Below are 21,563 nucleotides of genomic sequence, written 5' to 3'. Positions count from 1 at the left end.
ATCAGTGCCCGACCTCACTAATGCCCTTGTGGCTGAATGGAAGCAAGTCCCCACAACAATGTTCCAACATCTAGGGGAAAGCCTTCCCAGGAGAGTGAAGGCTGTTTATAGCAGCAAAGTGGGACCAACTCCATATTAATGCCCATGATTTTGGAATGAGATGGTTGACAAGCATGTGTCCACATACTCTTGGTCATATAGTATATGTGGATTCTCTTAGCTTCTGGATGACTTTTTGCATTCTGTATTTTAATATTTTATGTCCTCAGCCTCCACTAAAATTATTTGCAGCTTTCCTTGTATACTTTATCTGAACAAGACTGCCACCCAGTGTCCAATTTCTATAAAACAGACCTATTGTGGTTATTCTAGTTTACTGTATACCTGTATACTGCATTTGGATGAAAGGTAATTTACTCCAACAGAATGTATGCAATCACTTGGAGTCTATTTACAGTGTTGTACTTATCAATATTCACATTTGCATTTGTCCAGGTCAGTGTGTTGAAACACCTGTGCTCCATCAAGCCTCAGGCTTACACTCCTCCTTGACAAACAGACTCACTGCCATAATCTCAACAATCATCTTTACTTTGTGGGTTGGATCTTGAGGTTAAGAATTTCACAACTGGCAGGGAATATGACACGGATAATAAATTAGCACCTTGTTCGTGTTCCTTTTACACAATTGTACATATTTCCATTGGCCCAGTATAATACGATTACATTAGCATATGTTTAAGATTCCCGTATGAAAATACAACAACACTATTTTTATTGGACAACTTTATTTTCAATGGTGTTTGCTCTTCATACACTTGTTAACGTTTCTACAGTATAGGCTGCTATCAACATTGACTGCTGGCATTGAACAGTGAACACTAGTCATTATGGGCACTTAACCCATTTGAGGGAAGCACACACCTCCCTGAGTCTGACCCACCTACCTCCAGTGGATGTCCGAATTTCTCTACAGACAGAGGTAGTTTCCAAAACAAGGTAAAACTTTTTATTTAAATGTTTTTGTTTGGCCTGTATTTGTCTCTCCAAAAAGTTACAAAGTAAGATATCAATCTATTGTTCTTCAGATTTTAACGTCTGATGAGGAAGAACATGAAGGCGCTGTGAAGCCTTACCCACAATGACATTTGGGAAACAATAAAACTGAAGTTATTGACATAACACAGACATTTTAATCGCTGTCTATCCCAACTCTCCTGAAGGCAACACTTGTGAATGAAAATGATTACGAGCTGCCTCATATCCTAAGGTTAGTCAGAAATGATCATACAAGGAATTTAGACTTCAGAGACCTGTGTATTAATTCTTACTCTTTGTGGGCTACTTTTAGGATTGTGTTTTTCAAGCCAGCATCATGTGCCGGTGCCAATTAAAATATATAAATAAAATGTTATTTTTCTTTCCGAGGCTGATCTTATTGTTTTCCTACATACAACAAATGTAAACTTATTTTAAAGAGGACTACGGTACTGCAGCTTTAGGGCTTCTCTTCCTGAGAAGAAGACATGAGTCTATGCAATTTAATTATCCAATTACACTAACTTAGTTATGAGACGGATTAAGCAGGCAAAAACATAACATTGCACAAAACATTTCCATTTTATAGGTTATCGACTGTTCTCTGCTACTATTGTAGGCTACTATTAAAAACGTCTCTTTGATTTACTGACAGTTCACCCCCACAATATGAAATTATGAAATGTTTTACATTCAACTATAATGTGAATAGCTAACATCAATGTCGAAATCCATGAGATAGGACAGAACCCAGGTAGCACACATATGAGGCTTCCATATTCATGTATCTTTTTATCTGACAAATGTTTAGCTGTAAGCTTTTTAGCTGTTTGCCCAATATTTATAAGTAATTTTCACTCAGAAGTCTTCACAAGGTTGCTGGGTTTGTATTAAGGCAGTGGACACTACAATATGTTAACTGTTGATAATGGAGGACAAATTATTCATAATTTATATCAGAGTTGACCCTAATCTTATAGAGATTTTTATTGATTGATTTAAGTAAAGTAGGCAACCCATCTAAACTAAGGTAAGTCAGCAGAATTTCATTGAGAAGGAAAAAATAAATGTTTGAATGAGGGTTTTCAACATGGAATTCTGTGGCTGCGTTTACACAGGCAGCCCAATTCTGATAATGTTTTCAATAATTTGACTTTTGACTAATCAGATCAGCTCTGAAAAAGATCTGATGTGAAAAGATCTGATGTGCTTGGTCAGAAGACCAATTAATGGAAAAAATATCAGAATTGGGCTGCCTGTGTGAACACAGCCTATTCGTCAGATGGTTTACAAAGGAATATATCCTAATCTATTTGGGGCTTCATTACACCTAGCATAGGTATGGCAAATTATATTCATGCTGATTTCAGCTGACTGTCAACTCAACATAGTCTTTTTTTTCTCAATGACTGTAAATCACGATTACTACCTTATTTCACTCACTGTACGCAATTTATTTAACAAGGCGTTGATCACCCCGGTGTTCAAAAACATCTAAAGCACAGTAATTAAACTCTCCACCCACTGACTGCATCATCAGAGTATTTTGTAGTTGAGATAAAATAATACAGAGTACAGTTAGTCCATGTGACCTCAGAGACAAATCACATCAATTTAAATTAATTAGGTTTTATCTAGCATGATTTACTGAATTAGAATAATTGATCCAACATGATTTTATGCTCCCAAGTGGCACAGTGGTCTAAGGCACTGCATCTCAGTGCTAGAGGCGTCACTACAGACACCCTGGTTCGAATCCAGGCTGTATCACAACTGGCCGTGATTGGGAGTCCCGTAGGGTGGTGCACAATTGGCCCAGCGTCGTCCAGTTTTGGCCAGTGTAGGCCTATTTAAATAAAGGTTAAATAAAAAAAAATGATTTACTGAACTAGTGTTTGATCCAGCAGAGAGAACCTGAGTCACCATGATAGACCTGAGCCATCTGACAGAGGAGGAACAGTCGATGATCATGACTGTGCTGAAGAGAGATGAAGCGCTGAAGAAAGCAGAGGAGGAGAGGATCAAGTGAGTTTGTGATAGCCCTATTCTCACAGCTCTGAACCACAACTGTGTCATTAGTGTATTTCCTAGTTTCCACATATTTTGATAAAACATTAGTGTTGCCTCACTTAGCCTCTCCACCCTCTAGCTGAAATTATAGTTATGTAATCAAATACATGCTTTGTGTATTGCATGTAAATATGCTATATTGTTTTAGATAATGTAATGTATTCAATATTGTTGTGCCTATTCGTTCCCTTTCATTCTATGAGGAGAGTGGTTTCTCTGTCAAACTCCCCCCACCTGTGTGGGAGAGGTAAAAAGGCTGGTGAAGTGATGTTCGTCTGTCTGTAATATAATAACAACTCAGCCAGATATGGACACAGCCTCCACCACAGAGAGGCCTCAATGTGAGATAAGCAATTAGATTAACCCTCCGATTCAACTTTACAGAACCACGTGGGAGAGAAAAATGCAGGCTCAATGGTCTGAAATAGATACCCACAGAGGTAGAACACAGATATACACCTCACTGCGTTTAACCATGGAATCCTGAGGCACATCCACTACATAAACAACATCATGTTGATGTATACTCAGACAGTCTTAGAATTTCTTGTCATGTCATTACACATTCAGACGTGCCAACTAAGGACAACTGGGTCTTAAATTAGCTTCAGTCTTAAGCCTTCTTGTCAAAGCAGTTCCACAGTGAGACAAAAGTTGAGAAACAAAAGCCTATTCATTCTGTAATGGAGTTGGCTAGACAAGTCTATTTCTAACAGTAGAAGACTGGAGACTGACTCTGTATGGTCGACTTGTCTGTGTTCAGCCATGGCCTTAGTGTAAAAGGATTAACGGCAATCGTATGTATTAATGTGCTACCCCTCTTTCACATGACCAGGGTTGTTTACCTTCTCTTTTACACCCTCCCCTCCCTTCTTAATCCGCCACACACTCCCTCCTCCCTTTCTGTGGACTACTTTGTCAATCACTTTGAAAAGAAGGTTGACGACATCAGCTCCTCATTCATTCAGCGTATTGAGTCCACTGGTCTCACTCCCACAGAACTACCCTACACCTTGACCTCTTTCTCCCCTCTCTCTCAAGATGAAATCCTGCAAGTATTGAGGTCCGGCTGCCCTGCCACCTGCCTCCTCGACCCCATCTCTGGAGAACTTCCCTCATCACCTCACCCTTGACCACTGGCTGCATCCACTCTGACGTCAAAATGTCCCAAGTCTTTCCCCCTCCTCAAGAAACCAACACTCGACGACTCTGATGTCAAAAACTACAACTGGTATCACTTCTTTCTTTTCTTTCCTAAACACTTGACCGTGCTGTCTCTGACCAACTCTCTCGCTATCTCTCTCAGAACGATCTTCTTTACTCTAACCAGTCAGGCTTCAAGACGGGTCACTTAACCAGACTAGTACTCTCTGTGTCACGTAGGCTGTCCGCTCTGCGAAATCTGACTCTCTCTCCTCTGTTCTCATCCCCCTAGATCTATCCGCTGCCTTCGACAACATAAACAATCAGATCCTCCTCTCAAGGATGGGCATCTCAGGCTCTGCACACTTTTGTATTTCATCCTACCTGGCAGCCACTCCTACCAGGTGACGTGGAGAGGATCTTTGTCTACACCACGTATCTCTCACTACTAGTTTCCCCCAGGGCTCAGTTCTAGGCCCTCTTCTCTATCTACACCAAGTCACTCGGCTCCATCATATCCTCAGAAGATCTCTCCTATCTTTACTATGCGGATGACACTCAACTACTTTTTTCCTCTCCCCATTCTGACACCCAGGTGGCTACATTCATCTCTGCGAGCCTGGCAGATATCTCAGCTTGGATGTCAGCCCACCACCTCGAGCTCTTCCTCCCCCCGCTCAAAGACCTCTCTATCACAGTTGACAGCTCCACAGTGTCCCCCTCCCAGAGTGCAAAGAACCTTGGTGTGACCCTGGACAACACCTTGTTGTTTTCTGCAAACATCAAAGCAGTGCCTCACTCCTGCAGGTTTTTTATTTTATTTAACTAGGCAAGTTAGTTAAGAACAAATTCTTATTTACAATGACGACCTAGGAGCAGTGGGTTAACTGCCTTGTTCAGGGGCAGAACGACAAATTTGTACCTTGTCAGCTCGGGGATTCGAGCTAGCAACCTTTCGGTTACTGGCCCAACGCTCTAACCATTAGGCTACCTGCCACCCCAAAGAAGAGATACTGGTTGTAGTTTTTGACATCAGAGGAGTCGAGTTGGTAGAAGGTTCATGCTCTACAACATCCGTAGAGTATGACCTTACCTCCCACAGGAAGTGGCGCAGGTCCTAATCCTGGCACTTGTATAATTTCCCGTCTGGACTACTGTAACTCGAGGTTGACTGGGCTCCCCGCTTGTGCCATCAAACCCCTGCAATTTATCCAGAATGCTCCACCCCTACAGGATGGCAGCTCTCACTCATCCCAGTCAAACTCTTCTCTGTCCTGGCACCCCAATGGTGGGACCAGCTTCCTCCTGAAGCTAGGACAGCAGAGTCCCTGCCCATGTTCCGAAAACATCTGAAACCCTACCTCTTCAAAGAGTATCTTAAATAATCCCCCAGAATAAACATCTTGCTTACTCACCAACAACTAATTCAAACAGAAATCATTGTTGAGCTTTTCCTCATTTAATATTGATTGAATCAAATAAGTGTTTTCTCCTCAAAAAGAATGTGAACTATTTAGCACAAGCGCTGCATTGTGTTCCATTGGGTTAGATTGTTAACTCATGTGGTGGTAAATGTACCTTTCCCGTCAACGTTTAGCCTATAGTGTGTCTCTCAACCAGAATAAATCAACGGCATTACCTAAAGGTAATTATTCAGAATCACATCCTTGACTGAACTGTGTTCCAACTCTTGTGCTTATGTAATGTGTTTAATGGGTAACTGGACCGTACCCTGTATACTGTGATGTACCTGGGTGTGTTTTTCCCATCAGGCAGCTGCAGAAAACCAGTGCCCCAGTGGACAGCAGGCTCAAGTACCTCACAGGGGAGTGGTTTTACGAGGCCAAGTCTCTGAGACACCAGGAAAAGATCCATGGCTCCGAAGTAATCCTGGCCTCCATGAAGCAGAGGAAAGCAGGTTCTTTAGGTGGGTCAAAAAACACTGTTCAAACACTAATTGAGCGCTGCATACAGTAAGTCATTTTCACGCAAGATAAGCAAGCGATGGGAAACGATGCTTCGTGGGTGACTGTTGTTGATGTGTGCAGAGGGTCCCTGGTTCGCGCCTGGGTATGGGCGAGGGGACGGTCTAAAGTTATACTGTTACATGTACAAATGTAGAAGAGTAGGGAGGTAGGCAATAAATAGGCTATAGAGGCGGAAATAATTACAATTGAGCATTAATACTGGAGTGATATATGTGCAGATGATGATGTGAAAGTAGAGATACTGGGGTGCAAGAGGGTAAGTAATAATATGGGGATGAGGTGTACTATTTACAGACTAGCTGTGTACAGGTACAGTGATTGGTAAGCTGCTCTGACAGCTGATGCTTGAAGTTAGAGAGGGAGATATTTATATACTTTAGATTGCCTCGCCTGGTTTACCAACTACTTCTCTGATAGAGTTGTGTGTTCAATCGGAGGGCCTGCTGTCTGGACCTCTGACAGCCTCTATGGGTGTACCACAAGGTTCAATTCTCGGGCCGACTCTCTTTTTTGTATACATCAATGATGTTGCTCTTGCTGCTGGTGATTCTCTGATCCACCTCTACGCATACGACACCATTCTGTATACTTCTGGCCCCTCCTTGGACACTGTGTTAACTAACCTCCAGACGAGCTTCAATGCCATACAACTCTCCTTCCGTGGCCTCCAACTGCTCTTAAACGCAAGTAAAACTAAATGCATGCTTTTCAATTGCTCGCCTGTCCAGCATCACTACTCTGGACGGCTCTGACTTAGAATACGTGGACAACTACAAATACCTGGGTGTCTGGTTAGACTGTAAATTCTCCTTCCAGAGTCACATTAAGCATCTCCAATCCAAAATTAAATCTAGAATCAGCATACTATATCACAACAAAGCATCCTTCACTCATGCTGCCAAATATACCATTGTAAAACTGACCATCCTACCGATCCTCGACTTCGGTGAGGTCATCTATAAAATAGCCTCCAACACTCTACTCAACAAACTGGATGCAGTCTATCATAGTGCCATCCGTTTTGTCACCAAAGCCCCATACACTACCCACCATTGCGACCTGTACTCTCTCGTTGGTTGGCCCTCGCTTCATACTCGTCGCCAAACCCACTGGCTACAGGTTATCTACAAGTCTCTGCTAGGTAAAGCCCCGCCTTATCTCAGCTCACTGGTCACCATAGCAGCACCCACTCGTAGCACGTGCTCCAGCAGGTATATCTCACTGGTCACCCCCAAAGCCAATTCCTCCTTTGGTTGTCTTTCCTTCCAGTTCTCTGCTGCCCATGACTGGAACGAATTGCAAAAATCTCTGAAGCTGGAGACTCACATGTCCCTCACTAGCTTTAAGCACCAGCTGTCAGAGCAGTTTACAGATCACTGCAGCTGTATTTAGCCTATCTGTAAACAGCCCATCTATCTATCTACCTCATCCCCATACTGGTATTTATTTATTTATTTTGCTCCTTTGCACCCCAGTATCTCTACCTGCACATTCATCTTCTGCCGATCTACAATTCCAGTGTTTAATTGCTATATTGGAATTACTTCGCCACCATGGCCTATTTATTTCCTTAACCTACCTCATTTGCACTCACTGTATATATACTTTTTGTTTTCTTTAGTTCTACTGTATTATTGACTGTATGTTTTGTTTATTCCATGTGTAACTGTGTTGTTGTATGTGTCAAATTGCTACGCTTTATCTTGGCCAGGTGGCAGTTGCAAATGAGAACTTGTTCTCAACTAGCCTACCTGGTTAAATAAAGTTGAAATAAAAATAAATATGTTGTATTAATATGTCAAGTTTATGCTATCGGGTTTGTACAGTATGTTCAGATCATCTGCAGACATGGGTTATTGAGTTTATAGAGAGTATACTGTAAGCACTTACTGTATTCCCTGTCTGTCTGTCTGTATCTGTATGTCTGTCTGTCCTGCAGATGGGTTTCTTTCCAGACCCAGAGCAGTCAGCGGTAAAGTCTCAGACATCACCCCCCCTCCAAAACCTGCCAGGCTCCTGGAGGCACCAACACAGCCCCAGAAGAACAGGTGATCCACTGCTCCACTGCACTCCTCCTCCCACCCCTCCATCCTCCTTCCTAACCCATCCCTCTCTCTGCTGTACCCCATTACTCTACCCAGTCTGATAACCATGCCTTGAGGATAGGTCAGTATAGCAGTTCAGCATGAGTGATCAATCATAGCGCTTGCCTGCACAGAGTGAGTCCTGTGGTGTGTGTGTGTGTGTGTGTGTGTGTGTGTGTGTGTGTGTGTGTGTGTGTGTGTGTGTGTGTGTGTGTGTGTGTGTGTGTGTGTGTGTGTGTGTGTGTGTGTGTGTGTGTGTGTGTGTGTGTGTGTGTGTGTGTGTGTGTGTGTGTGTGTGTGTGTGTGTGTGTGTGTGTGTGTGTGTGTGTGCGCGCACGCACGCAGGGATGCACGTCTGTGTGTCTTAGGTGTGACTCAATCTCAATTTGAGTCAACATAGGTGGTGCTCACGCTTACATGGAATCTATCTGCTCTATTATATTTACAGGATGTGGTCTCACGAGGCTAGGAGTCAGTCAGTATGGGAATGCTACAAAAAGTTATTATTTTGAGAAGCAAGTAATTCAACTAGAGAGGCCTGTAATTTTACGTGTGGCTGTTAGAGGTACAGGTATTATTCTCTGCCCAGTCACTTGTATTATAACTTACATAACTTCCTAAAGTAAATACAAAGTGAAGCTTTCTATAAGTCTTGTAGTGAAGCTTGGTGTGTTTGGCATGCTGTGCATGAGGTCATATGGGCTGTGTTGACCTCCCTGACTCCCAGGGGCAGCAGCCAGATCTCTAGGTGAGTCGACTCTTCCACAGACCTGCCTCCCTTTGATGTCACAATGAATCACATGTGAGCAGGCATCAGTTATGCAGGAGGCTTGTTCACTGAACAGCCGGTCACAGAGGTGCTCAGGAATTGAATGAGGAAGTGCAGATACTAAGCCCTTTCCTTACAAGGCCACAGTGTAACAGTGGTCTCCAATGTCCATCTGATTTGACATCCAGTAGAGTGTATCTGGGCTCCCGAGTGGCACAGCGGTCTAAGGCACTGCATCACAGTGCTAGAGCCGTCACTACAGACCCTGGTTTGATACCGGGCTGTATCACAACCAGCCGTAATCGGGAGTCCCATAGGGCGGCGCACAATTGGCCCAGCGCTGTCCGGGATAGGAGAGGGTTTGGCTGGGGTAGGCCGTCATTGTAAATAAGAATTTGTTCTTAACTGACTTGCCTACTTAAATAAAAGTTCATTAAAAACTTTTTACATTTTTTTTTATCCTGGTGCTCTGAGGGCTACTCATCTATAGTATAAACCCAAATTCCTATTCTATTCTGATAGTGATCATTCTGTCTCCTTTGCAGCAAAAGCCTCAATGTTTCAGATGCAGAGAAAGAGAGGCTGAATTCAGTTGTGCAGTCCCCGGGAAGGGTAGGTGAGATTTCATTTGCAGAGAATATGTGTGAAGCATGAACAGAATAAACAAAGTATTTTCATGCTGTTCTGATTTTTTTCTGTTTTTCCAATCATCATATCACAGTTTGACTTTTAGAGTATTGTGAAATATAGTGAAATATATATTTTCTTCTCTTCTCATTCCAGCCAAGGCACAATCCTTTCAATCGAGCATCCCTTATTCTAGAGGTAGAGAAGACAGAAAAACAGTCCAATGGAAATCAAGAGACTGAGAAAGCATCTGAAGCAGGTTAGAGTGCAGTGCATATACCTTTTTACACAATCAAGCATTATGGTACATTGAAGAATAGGAGGTTGAGTCAAATTGAATAACATGATCTTTCAGGATATTGTGAGAACAATTTTTGGCTGGTTCACAATAGTGCTTTACAGATGTAGGATCTTAATTTGATCATAATTTTTTTGCTGAGAATGTTCCTGCACTGCAGATGAGCTTTGTAATTTTGCATAAATTCACAAAAAACACATGGCTATATTAACAGTATTGCAGTTTTCATTTAGCCTACTTTTGGCTAGCTAATAGCATAATCATGACCAAGCAACATTATGGACTAAACGTTCAAATCCTGTTGCTGCTGGATTATTTTTGATGTGGCAATATAGGTCAAATTAAGATCATACATCTGGAGTAAGGTGATACTGATGCCAACCAGGCCTGTGACATGGAAATAATTTATCACAGTATCACATCTCCTCATGTTCCACCATTGTGTTCTCACACACACAGAGCCCTTATCTCCCCTGATCATTCTAGGCTCTGCCACCTCCGAGGGGTCCTCTCTAGGATTCAGGCCCGTGCCCAAGAAAATAACCATCCTCTCCCGGCACTCGCAGAGCTCTCTCACGGGCAGTGATGTCTCCATTCCTGGGCTGCAGGGTCATCCAGCTGGGTCAAAGGTCATCGCCCCTGCCTCTCAGGGAAGTCTTCAACATGGCTCCAGCTGTGGCACAAACCAGTCTAGCCAGGGGGCTTTGGACGTTCAGTCACAGAAAATGTATCCAACTCCCATCTCTGAGTTACAGAACAATGCAACTCCAGGATCTCCCTCCAGTCAACAACTGAACACTTTGAGTCACCACTCCCACAAGCCACTGAAGCCTTTAACCCTAGTCTCCGCCAATACTGATTTTGAGAGAGCGAAAGAGGCCCATGAAAGAGAGAGGAGAGCAGAGCCCTCAGATAACTCACTTGTCAGACACCTAGTGAGAACCCCCTCTCATCTTAGGGAAACTGAGAGTTCCAAAGTTCCATTGAGGCCCTTGAGTGAGCCAAAGCCTCTCAGACTGTTGAACCTTAGACCAGCCACACATTCTGATAATGACAGACACACAGATACATCCTACACAGGTCATCAGAAGAGTGAAGGTAGCGATGGTCTCATCCAGAGAGAGCTTGTCAGTGAGGGTCCTCCTCAGGGCAGAGAGAGGTCTGATGGTCCATTTTCAAAACCTCTGTCCATACCACTCTCTCCGAGCTCAGAACTAACAGCCCCTACTCACCACCAGCCTTCACAGCATGCAGCCTTTCAACTCATTGAGATGCAGGACAAGGAGGTGATAAGAACCCGCAATGTGGACACTGCAATCAGACAGGAGGACCCTAGTCTGCCTCCAACCACTGTGGGTAAGTCAAAAGACAGAAAGTGAAAATTCATGGAGCCCACACTACAATTTAAAACCAGTGTGAAAATGAATTCAAATTCATTAAAGTTCTTGGCCCAAGGGTATTGTTATACATGAACGTGATCAATCAATGGAGGGTATTTTTAGGCCACTGTTGAAATGTCTAATCTTTAGTTCTTCAGCTTATTTTTTCATGCATCATAACACTTCTATGAACTTTTTTTTCTTCAGATCAATGGAAACATCATGATCTCCATAACTCTGGGGATAAGCCTGATAAGCATGTTCATAAAAAAACAGTAAACCACAAACCTGCCTCTAAATCAGCCCCTCGTAGTCCCCAGCCCACAGCGGAGCAGGGCGACTCCATTTCTAAAGTCTTAGAGTGGTTCAGTCGCAGCACAGACAGCAACGACTGGCTGAAGACTGAGAGCGATCAACCAGACATGGAGGAAGACGTGATTAACTCTGTGAAAACAGATACAGATGACCGGCCTACCTTTGAGAGCAGGTCTCAGCAGACGGAGAGGAAAGCTCCTGAGGTGAAGAGAAAGCTCCTACATGTTGACCCCAGCCTGGATATGCAAAGTATTGGAGGAGGAGTGTCAGTGTGTTTAACACCAGAGGTAAAGGATGGATCTCAGTCGGAATCCTCTATGGATCAACCTACGGACCAGTCACCTTTGAATACATTAAGATCATACCAGCTCAAGTCTGAGGGGCTGAGAGCAGCATATTGGAAGGAGTTCAAGCAAGTGATGTTAGATAAAGAAGAGGATGTGATAGATAGGCAAGAGGATGTGAAGACGGTCAGTGGCCCTCCAGCCAAGGCTGTTGGACCACAGGTCGCAACACAACAAGTCAAACAGAAAGAGGTCCAAGATGAGAACCAACCACCCAAAATCACCCACCTGAAGTCCTTCTGGGAGAAGGGAAACACTGGGCCCAAGATACTCATCAGTAGATCAATCATTGACAAAAGACAGAAACCAATGGAGAAAGAGAAAGAGAGAGCACTAGCAGAGAAGTCTCATAGAACTGTTTCTGTCCCAGAGTCAAACGGTGTGGAGGTGTCTTTGAGGAAGAATCTCAGGGATGAAAAAGGAGATGAATGGTTAAACCTAGATACTCAACAAAGCACTGCTAGTCGAGATATGAGAAGTGTTCAGCCGAGTGTTAGCCCTTACAAACAGGAGGTATACAGACCCCAAAACAGTGTTGTTATTGCTCCCTCTATAGAGATACGTACACTGCCAACCTGGGATGATAGCTACACTCATGGGGCTCAAAGTGAGGAGGACAATTTGACTTTAACAGAAGAAGATCTCAGAAGATCCCCAATGACAGTAGACAGAAGAAGCTCACAGGCAGAAATACTCTACCTAAGTAGACTCCATCCTCAGCCTGACACGCTGTCCCAGTCCAGACTCAGCCCAGAACATCAGAGATTCTCCCCATCAACACTCAGTCCTCAGCCTGAATTGCTCATCCAGCCCACAGTCAATCCCCAGCCTGTGAAGCTCTCACCTGCCATACCAAAACCCCAACCTGAAATGCCATCCAGGGCCAGGTCCAAGCCCAGTCCCAGCCCACTGCCTGAACTACTCTCCCAGCCTACAAACAGCCTAGACTCTGAGAAGTTTAGACACAAGTTTGGAAAAGAAAGTGAACAGTTTTCCCCCAAAACTCAGCAAAGCAATGTCAATGTACAGTCAAGTGTGTCCACTAAAAAACAAGACTACACCATTAAAGATCAAGGAAATAGCCCACACACCCTGAAACAGGTTCCCCCTCAACAGGACAGCAAAGCAGACCATATAAAGCAGCTCAAGTCCTTCTGGGAGCAGGAGAAGAACAGGCCTATATTTTACACGGGTAAATCAAAAGAAGCAGGGGACGCCAGTGTGACTCAAATTCCATCATCGGCCATAGAAAAGCTGAATAAAAGGTACACCAAGTCTGAGTTTGACCTGAGGTCAATCTGCAACGAATCTGACGGCGACCATGAAGGGGATTCCAACCTTTCCTCTGACAGAAAAATACAGAATTTCACAGTCTTCACGATGGATCAGAGACTGGAGAAGTCGTCCCCAAGCCTCGGTGCAAAACGCTCACAGTTTAAGAATCTCTGCAACTTCTGGGGTGAGGCCACTTCGAATAACAGAGTGCCGATCTCTTCTGACGAACTCAAAAGCTCCAAAAATAAGGAGCCAATGGATGCCCAGAACTCAATATTGGAGTTAAAGCAATGTGTTGACACTGATTTCTACAGCAAATCTGCCCCCAGCCAGCCACAAAAGGTCAGTGCTACACTACCTTTGGATGAGAGCCAGCTCAAGAAAACATCTTCACCTTCTTCACCATCTTCTCCATCTCCCCTGCCATCTTTAGTCAGGGGGAACAAAGACAGAGAGCACCAGTCAAGGTCTAAATCGATTGGACTGGGTTCAGGAGCTATGATTGACACTAAAGAGCACCAGTCAAAGTCTAGATCAGTTGAGGTGGGATCAGGAGCTATGATTGACACTAAACCCAACTTCCCACCTCAAATCACCATAGAGTCAGAGCAGCAAAGAGCCCCTGGTGTCCCCCAGGTAACAAGGGGCTCAGAACGGGACTTCACCAAAGATAAAAAGGCCCCGAAGCCCCAAAGCACCTCAGGAAAGGAATCTCGGTCTCATAAAGCTAGAAAAGACAGTTTTGGAAACTCAAGTGGAAGTGGACGTGCAAGTTCACTTCAGCGCGCCACCAGTATGTACACATTAGACATCAATGAGGAACAGGCCCAAACTTCTATGTTGTACCCTAAAAAGACACTGGATATTAGTCATGTCCAGCCCAAGAGGACACAGGGTAGACGACAGAGTGGTGACAAGCACACTCCTCCTGGTCCAAGGAGGTCCTCAAAATCATTGGACGAGTCTGAATCTCTGACCCCTCGCACTCAGGTCTTTGTTCCCAAAGACTACCCCTATTACCTGGAGTTTTCAGAGACCAGCGTCCACACTGCTCTGGCCCCGGCAGCAGGCCCGCCTGGGGCTGAACTTGACCTGAGTGGTGGGCTTGTCAGATCCAGCACCCTAGTGGACTCAGAGGAGCGCTACAGTAGGAGGAGCAGCAAGATAACCCAGCGGCCCCTGGCCCTCTGGTCAAACCAGGGCAGCACTGACACTGGACGGGAGTCATCATTAAGTGCATCTGAAATAGCATCGAGTAGCGCGTCTGAAACTTGGTCCAACTCCAGGACCAGTTCAAACCGTGAGTTTTGATGATCAATACGGTAGCGCCCTGTTGTTTTAGTACAAGTGTTATGTGACCTATGATATATCATGAAAACATATAATAGTTATTTGTTTATCTGGGTTTCCTGTGGGTTTCCTGTGAAGTTATCTTTTTCTAGATCAGGCAGCATCCAGGATGCAGTGTCCTGTTTCATTGTAAATAGAGTGTGTGCAGGGAATCAGCTGCCTGTGTTTCATTTGTGGGTTGGACGATACTCTTTTGTAACTTCATTGACATCACATAGTGCTCTGATAGAACCAGCAACTAGGTAGCCAAGTTTTGCTTTGTTTGAGTTAGGCATTCCTCTCCAGGATACATTCCGGAGTTTACTTTTATGAGTAATGATATAATATAGCCAGTAAAAAAAATATTTTCTACAACTTCAAACATATTTCTCTCTTCCAACTTAACTCTAGAGACACTTTGGCTATCTGTAAACAACAGACTACATACACTGAGTGTACAAAACATTATGAACACTTGGTCTTTCCATGACATAGACTAACTAGGTGAATCCAGTTGAAATCTATGATCCCTTATTGATGTTACTTGTTAAATCCACTTCAATCAGTGTAGATGAAGGTGACGAGGCAGGATAAAGAAGGATGTTTAAGCCTTGAGACAATTTTGACATGAATTGTGTTTGTGTGACATTCGGAGGGTGAATGGCACTTTTGTAGAGTCCATGCCCCAACAAATTGAGGCTGTTCGGATGGTAAAAGGGGGGAGGGGGCAGGAGGGGTTGCAACTCAATATTTGGAAGGTACTCTTAATGTTTTATATACTTCTTGTAAATGATCAGTGTTAAGAGGCCACATGTAATGTTTTTTTTAACATGTCTATGTGTGGTCTTTGTTGAAGGCATCTAATGTACTGTATGAGCAAATCTTTCTGTAATGTCTGATGTTTTAGGTGAAAATAATGATGAGGATCAAGACCCGATACAGAAGGCATTGAAAAGAGCTCAGGCCCGCTCACAAAATCTGGCCAAAAGTCTTGAGGATATCACAGCACCCATGCCACCACGTGAGAAATGTCCCTTGTCTCCTCAACCACTATACCAGCATTATAGTGGTGCTGTCAGGTTGGCCCAGATACCAGAATTAATGCATGTTGGGATGAAAACGTAATGTTGTCTATGTTTTACAGAATTCCCAACAGGACAAGAAAGAAGACTGGCTCCCCTTGATGTCCTCAGGCGAAGCAGTGATGGTTAAGAATTGTTTTGTACTTTTCTTGGAAATGTAATTAGCCTTTGGGTCGATATTGGGTTAGACAGTTTATACCAAATATAATATAGAATACAGGCTTTTTATTCTGTGTTGTAGAATGCTAGCATTGCTGGGTAATTCAATAGCTACAGTAAGTCATCTGTAATAAGGTTATGAGAGTATTATGGAACCTTTAGCCTCTCATCCTTCTCTCTGTTCTGTCCTCCCTCAGCATCCACCATCCCCTCTCCCTCCTCATCCCTCTACTCTGACCCTGAACATTTGAAGAAGATGAGCAAGTCTGTTCCCTCATTCCTGCAGAACGAGGTAAAGCCACAACATCTTTATTCCATGCGAGCTCTTTAGGTCAAAGAACACTGTATGTCTGTATGTGCACTGGGCATTCTAGCGATGCTGTCTGTATTCTAGAGTGATTGCAGAGAAACTGACTCCGCCTCTGAAGACAGTTACCATGGAGGCAGGCAGAAGACGGGCAGATCTATGACTAACCTCAGCAGCTCCTCTGGCATGGCATCTGTGTCCTCTGTATGTTCACTTCACACATGCTCTGCTAACACGCAACCACTGTTCACATTCAAAGCACACACATGTTCTGCCTAACCAAACTTAGCTGGCATTTTCTATTGGCAACTATCATGATTATACAATATTAACAGTCTGATTAAATCTCTTAATTGTCCCATTAACCACACATTTGATCGTTTTTCACATCATGACTTTAATGAGAACTGCCTGAAAGGCTAAGGTTTAATGTAAACTGTTTAGAAGGTTTTAACTGTGTGTGTGTGTGTGTGTGTGTGTGTGTGTGTGTGTGTGTGTGTGTGTGTGTGTGTGTGTGTGTGTGTGTGTGTGTGTGTGTGTGTGTGTGTGTGTGTGTGTGTGTGTGTGTGTGTGTGTGTGTGTGTGTGTGTGTGTGTGTGTGTGTGCGTGCGTGTGTGTGTTAGCTGAGTGGCAGTGTGATGACCATGTACAGTGGGGACTATGGAGGTGTGGAGGTGCAGGGGAACATCCAGTTCTCCATCAACTACGTTCAGAAGCTCAGGGAGTTCCACATCTTCGTGGCTCAATGCCGAGACCTGGCCGCTGTCAACCCTAAGAGGGGGCGCTCTGACCCGTGAGTACAGTGCCAACTATTATACGAGGCCCCTTCCCCTGTTTTCAAGACCCTGTCTTTCAAAGATCATTCGTAAAAATCAAAATAATTTCACAGATCTTCATTGTAAAGGGTTTAAACACTGTTTCCCATGGTTGTTCAATGAACCATAAACAATTAATGAACATGCACCTGTGGAACGGTCGTTAAGACACTAACAGCTTACAGACGGTAGGCAATTAAGGTCACAGTTATGAAAACTTAGGACACTAAGAGGCCTTTCAACTGACTCTGAAAAATACCAAAAGAAAGATGCCCAGGGTCCCTGCCCATCTGCGTGAACATGCCTTAGACATGCTGCAAGGAGGCATGAGGACTACAGATGTGAACAGGGCAATAAATTGCAATGTCCGTAATGTGAGACGCCTAAGACAGAGCAACAGGGAGACAGGATGGACAGCTGATCGTCCTCGCAGTGACAGACCACGTGAAACAACACCTGCACAGGATTGGTACATCTGAACATCATACCTGTGGGACAGGTACAGGATGGCAACAACAACTGCCCGAGTTACACCAGGAACGCACAAACCCTCCATCAGTGCTCAGACTGTCCGTAATAGGCTGAGAGAGGCTGGACTGAGGGCTTGTAGGCCTGTTGTAAAGTAGGTCCTCACCAGACATCACCGGCAACAACGTCGCCTATGGGCACAAACCCACCGTCGCTGGACCAGACAGGACTGGCAAAAAAGTGCTCTTCACTGACGAGTCACGGTTTTGTCTCACCGAGGGTGATGGTCGGATTTGCGTTTATCGTCGAAGGAATGAGCGTTACACAGAGGCCTGTACTCTGGAGCGGGATCAATTTGGAGGTGGAGGGTCACAGCATCATCGGACTGAGCTTGTTGTCATTGCAGGCAATCTCAATGCTGTGCGTTACGGGGAAGACATCCTCCTCCCTCATGTGGTACCCTTCCTGCAGGCTCATCCTGACATTACCCTCCAGCATGACAGTGCCACCAGCCATACTGCTGATTCTGTGGTGATTTCCTGCAAGACAGGAATATGTTCTGCCATTGCCAGCGAAGAGCCCGGATCTCAATCCCATTGAGCATGTCTGGGACCTGGGGATCGGAGGGTGAGGACTAGGGCCATTCCCCCCAAAAATGTCTGGGTTCTTGCAGGTGCCTTGGTGGAAGAGTGGGGTAACATCTCATAGCAAGAACTGGCAAATCTGGTGCAGTCCATTAGGAGGAGATGCACTGCAGTACTTAATACAGCTGGTGGCCACACCAAATACTGACTGTTACTTTTTATTTTGACCCTCCCTTTGTTCAGGGACACATTATTCAATTTCTGTTAGTCACATGTCTGTGGAACTTGTTCAGTTTATGTCTCAGTTGTTGAATCTTGTTATGCTCATACAAATATTTACACATGTTAAGTTTGCTGAAAATAAGCTCAGTTGGCAGTGAGAGGGCGTTTATTTTTTTGCTGAGTTTATATAGCCTTGCTTTCTTATTTACTCCTCCATGATTGATTGGACACTGCTGAAATACATGGTGCTTTGTGTGTATGAGTCTTGTGTTTCTTGTTGTAGGTATGTTAAAAGTTACCTGGTACCTGACAAAGCCAATATAGGGAAGAGGAAAACGTCTGTGAAGAAGAAGACTCTCAACCCCATTTTCAACGAGCTCCTCAGAGTACGAGAGTTTCTAAAAACGATATATAATTTAAGTTGAATAGAGAAATGTATCATTACATGTACATCAGGTCTGACATAAAGTGCTTTTAACAAAAAGTATTTCCTGTTCCTGTATCAGTATCGGCTTCGTATGGAGCACCTCCGAACTCAGACCCTCATTCTCTCTGTCTGGCACCACGACACCTTTGGCAGGAACAGTTTTCTGGGTGAGGTGGATGTGGACCTGTCCAAATGGGACTTTGACCACACCCAGATGAACTACTTAGCTCTGAAATCCAGGGTGAGACAACATCACACCTGCTTTGTCTGTGTAATGGTCTCAGTACTGTGCCAAAACATTCTTCCAAGACTGAAATCCATCTCTATGCTTTTGCTATTTATTTAAATGGCTGTGCCTGTTAGCATTGTGTGACATGACATGCTGTGCATGTTAGCATTGTTGGCCGTCATTGTAAATAATAATTTGTTCTTAACTGACTTGCCTAATTAAATAAAGGTAAAATAAAATAGAATTGTGTGACATGACATGCTATACACAGTGGGTTGTGGAGGTGTGAGTGTAGTTTGGAGTGTGTCCAGTAAGGTGGCGGTGCTATTTAGTAAATTAGGGTGTTCTCACTGTACTCTCTGTGCTGGCGGCCTGGTCTCCTCAGCCCACCTCCAGTCTGCAGCCTTCAGATTACAGAGGGGAGATGAAACTGGCCATACGCTTCCTGCCTCAAGTCTCCCACAGTAAGAGTCTGCACGCCTCACATGTCTTAACCGTCTATAAGCAATTAATTAAATAGAAAAGGTATATTTTATGAAGAAAATGTGTTGCTTTCGGTAACTAGTTACCATACAGTCAAATATCAATTTTGTGCAACAGAAAGAAACAGAAAGTACACAAATTCACTGAATCATGCTTGATTATAACCACTAGGCCCAGGAAAGGATCCCCCCTCTAACAAAGGTGAGGTTCATATTTGGGTGAAAGACTGCAAGAACCTTCCCCTCATCAGAGGGGCCACCATCAACCCATATGTCAAGTGGTACGTACAACTCATGCCATAAATAATATCAACATTTGCTCAACAATTGCTCAATATGATCAAGGACAACTACAGCATCTGGGGAGAACAGAAAATGTGGAGGCCTATCATAAGACATATCCCCTTAGCCTCAATTTCCAGCCTTTCACATTTACTTTGCTGGTGATAGTTGTAGGTATATGTAATATTTCTGAAACAATTGCCTGACTTGTGAGACTGCCTGACTCCTCTGTAGCTTTGTGCTGCCGGACACGAGCAGAAAGAGTCGACAGAAAACTCGGGTGCTGAGGAGGACGGTGGAGCCGGTGTTTAACCACACCATGGTGTACGATGGCTTCAGACAGGAGGACCTGAAGGAGGCCTGCGTGGAGCTGACTGTGTGGGACCGTGACAAGCTGGCCAGTAACCTCCTAGGGGGTCTAAGACTGGGGCCTGGCACAGGTACTAATGGACTATTCTATTCTATTATATGATTTTATTTTATATTCTAGATTTCTCCACAGAAACACAGGTTCTGTACATTAATTTTATTAAATTGACTTCATTTGTAACGGTTCTCTTGTGGTGAAGGAGAGTCGGACCAAAATGCGGCATGTAGATTGCGATCCATGTTTAATAAACAAACGTAAAAACACGAATCAATACAAACACTACAAAACAAAGAACGTAACGAAAACCGAAACAGTCCTATCTGGTGCAAACACAGAGACAGGAACAATCACCCAGAAACACACAGTGAAACCCAGGCTACCTAAATATGGTTCCCAATCAGAGACAATGACTAACACCTGCCTCTGATTGAGAACCATATCAGGCCAGACATAGAAATAGACAAACTAGACATGAAACATAGAATGCCCACTCAGCTCACACCCTGACCAACCAAAACATAGAAATATACAAAGTAAACTATGGTCAGGGTGTGACATCATTGGCTAAGCCTAGGTTCTCTCCATCTCTCCCTACAGGCAGAAGTTATGGGGCGTTGGTGAATTGGATGGACACGAATTCTGACGAGGTAGCTCTATGGGAACGAATGATGACCTCTCCAAATGAATGGGTGGAGGATGTACTGCCACTAAGAATGCTAACAGCAAAGACTGTGCTGAAATGAGAACGACTGAGAAAAAGTCTTCAACCTGCCACAGTTCAAATAACGTTGTTGCGTTTTATGTTATATACTGTACATGTGATGTGTAATCTAGAATAATCAGCCATTTTATATTGAAATATATAGGAATGAAGAAGCTTTTGTAAAAATCTGCTGAACAAGTTGATCAAATGTTATATTAATGATAATCATACAACCCAAATATGATTATTATCAGTCAAAAAACACTTATTTTCTGTTTAATTAATCACAACAATCACAACAAGTTTACTCACTCCATTATTTATATTTGATATGACAATTTTCCATGACATGAATGTTCATCCTAACATTAACCACAATTAAAGAATGTGCAATGATGAGTATTCAGAGTTTTGATTAGTGTCCAGAAGAAGTGAAGAGTTTTAGTAGATCCGTGGTCTGTGTGATGTTGATGAACAGTCTACTCTGTACCCATCTCTTCAAACATCACTGCCTGTATAATGGCCCTCACATGTGACTTTGTACTTGGTGTGCCAGATCACTTTGGGCAGCAAGCACTGAGCACTCTGGATAACCAGCCCCACCTGGTGGACAGACATACCAACAGCAGGAACTATTATTTTACCATACATGGTCAGGAAGTGGTGGGTTTGGGAACCTGTGACTGTTGGTAACATTCTGGAATGGGATCTTTTTGGTAGACATAAAAAAGCCATATTTTTTGTTTCATTACCTATATATTATATATATATAAA

General features: G+C 43.7%; 1 protein-coding gene across 6 annotated transcripts; it reads left to right on the top strand.

Moving 5' to 3' along the window:
• Nucleotides 1–741: 741 nt before the first annotated feature.
• On the top strand, nucleotides 742–21,188 carry sytl2b (synaptotagmin-like 2b). 6 transcript variants are annotated; one of them, XM_031790905.1, is made up of 20 exons: nucleotides 1,073–1,270; nucleotides 2,943–3,063; nucleotides 4,150–4,655; nucleotides 4,847–6,178; nucleotides 8,179–8,287; nucleotides 9,638–9,704; nucleotides 9,876–9,978; nucleotides 10,504–11,373; nucleotides 11,604–14,630; nucleotides 15,567–15,680; nucleotides 15,804–15,866; nucleotides 16,098–16,192; nucleotides 16,295–16,411; nucleotides 16,831–17,000; nucleotides 18,580–18,682; nucleotides 18,803–18,964; nucleotides 19,338–19,416; nucleotides 19,607–19,715; nucleotides 19,951–20,156; nucleotides 20,684–21,188. In XM_031790905.1, the coding sequence occupies exons 4-20, from the start codon at nucleotides 6,151–6,153 to the stop codon at nucleotides 20,827–20,829; spliced, it is 5,568 nt and encodes a 1,855-aa protein (XP_031646765.1). In that variant the 5' UTR covers nucleotides 1,073–1,270; nucleotides 2,943–3,063; nucleotides 4,150–4,655; nucleotides 4,847–6,150; the 3' UTR covers nucleotides 20,830–21,188. The 6 variants fall into 6 exon arrangements, with proteins under 6 accessions (XP_031646763.1, XP_031646761.1, XP_031646764.1 ...); XM_031790903.1 differs by lacking the exons at nucleotides 1,073–1,270; nucleotides 4,150–4,655 and adding an exon at nucleotides 742–999 and having other exon boundaries at nucleotides 2,946–3,063; nucleotides 6,024–6,178; XM_031790901.1 differs by lacking the exons at nucleotides 1,073–1,270; nucleotides 4,150–4,655 and adding an exon at nucleotides 742–999 and having other exon boundaries at nucleotides 6,024–6,178.
• The last annotated feature ends 375 nt before the right edge of the window (nucleotides 21,189–21,563 follow it).

Source organism: Oncorhynchus kisutch, linkage group LG15 (assembly GCF_002021735.2).
Source record: "Oncorhynchus kisutch isolate 150728-3 linkage group LG15, Okis_V2, whole genome shotgun sequence".
NCBI lineage: Eukaryota > Metazoa > Chordata > Actinopteri > Salmoniformes > Salmonidae > Oncorhynchus > Oncorhynchus kisutch.
Note: the sequence above shows the minus strand (reverse complement) of the source record. Positions and strands in the feature narration are given on the sequence as shown.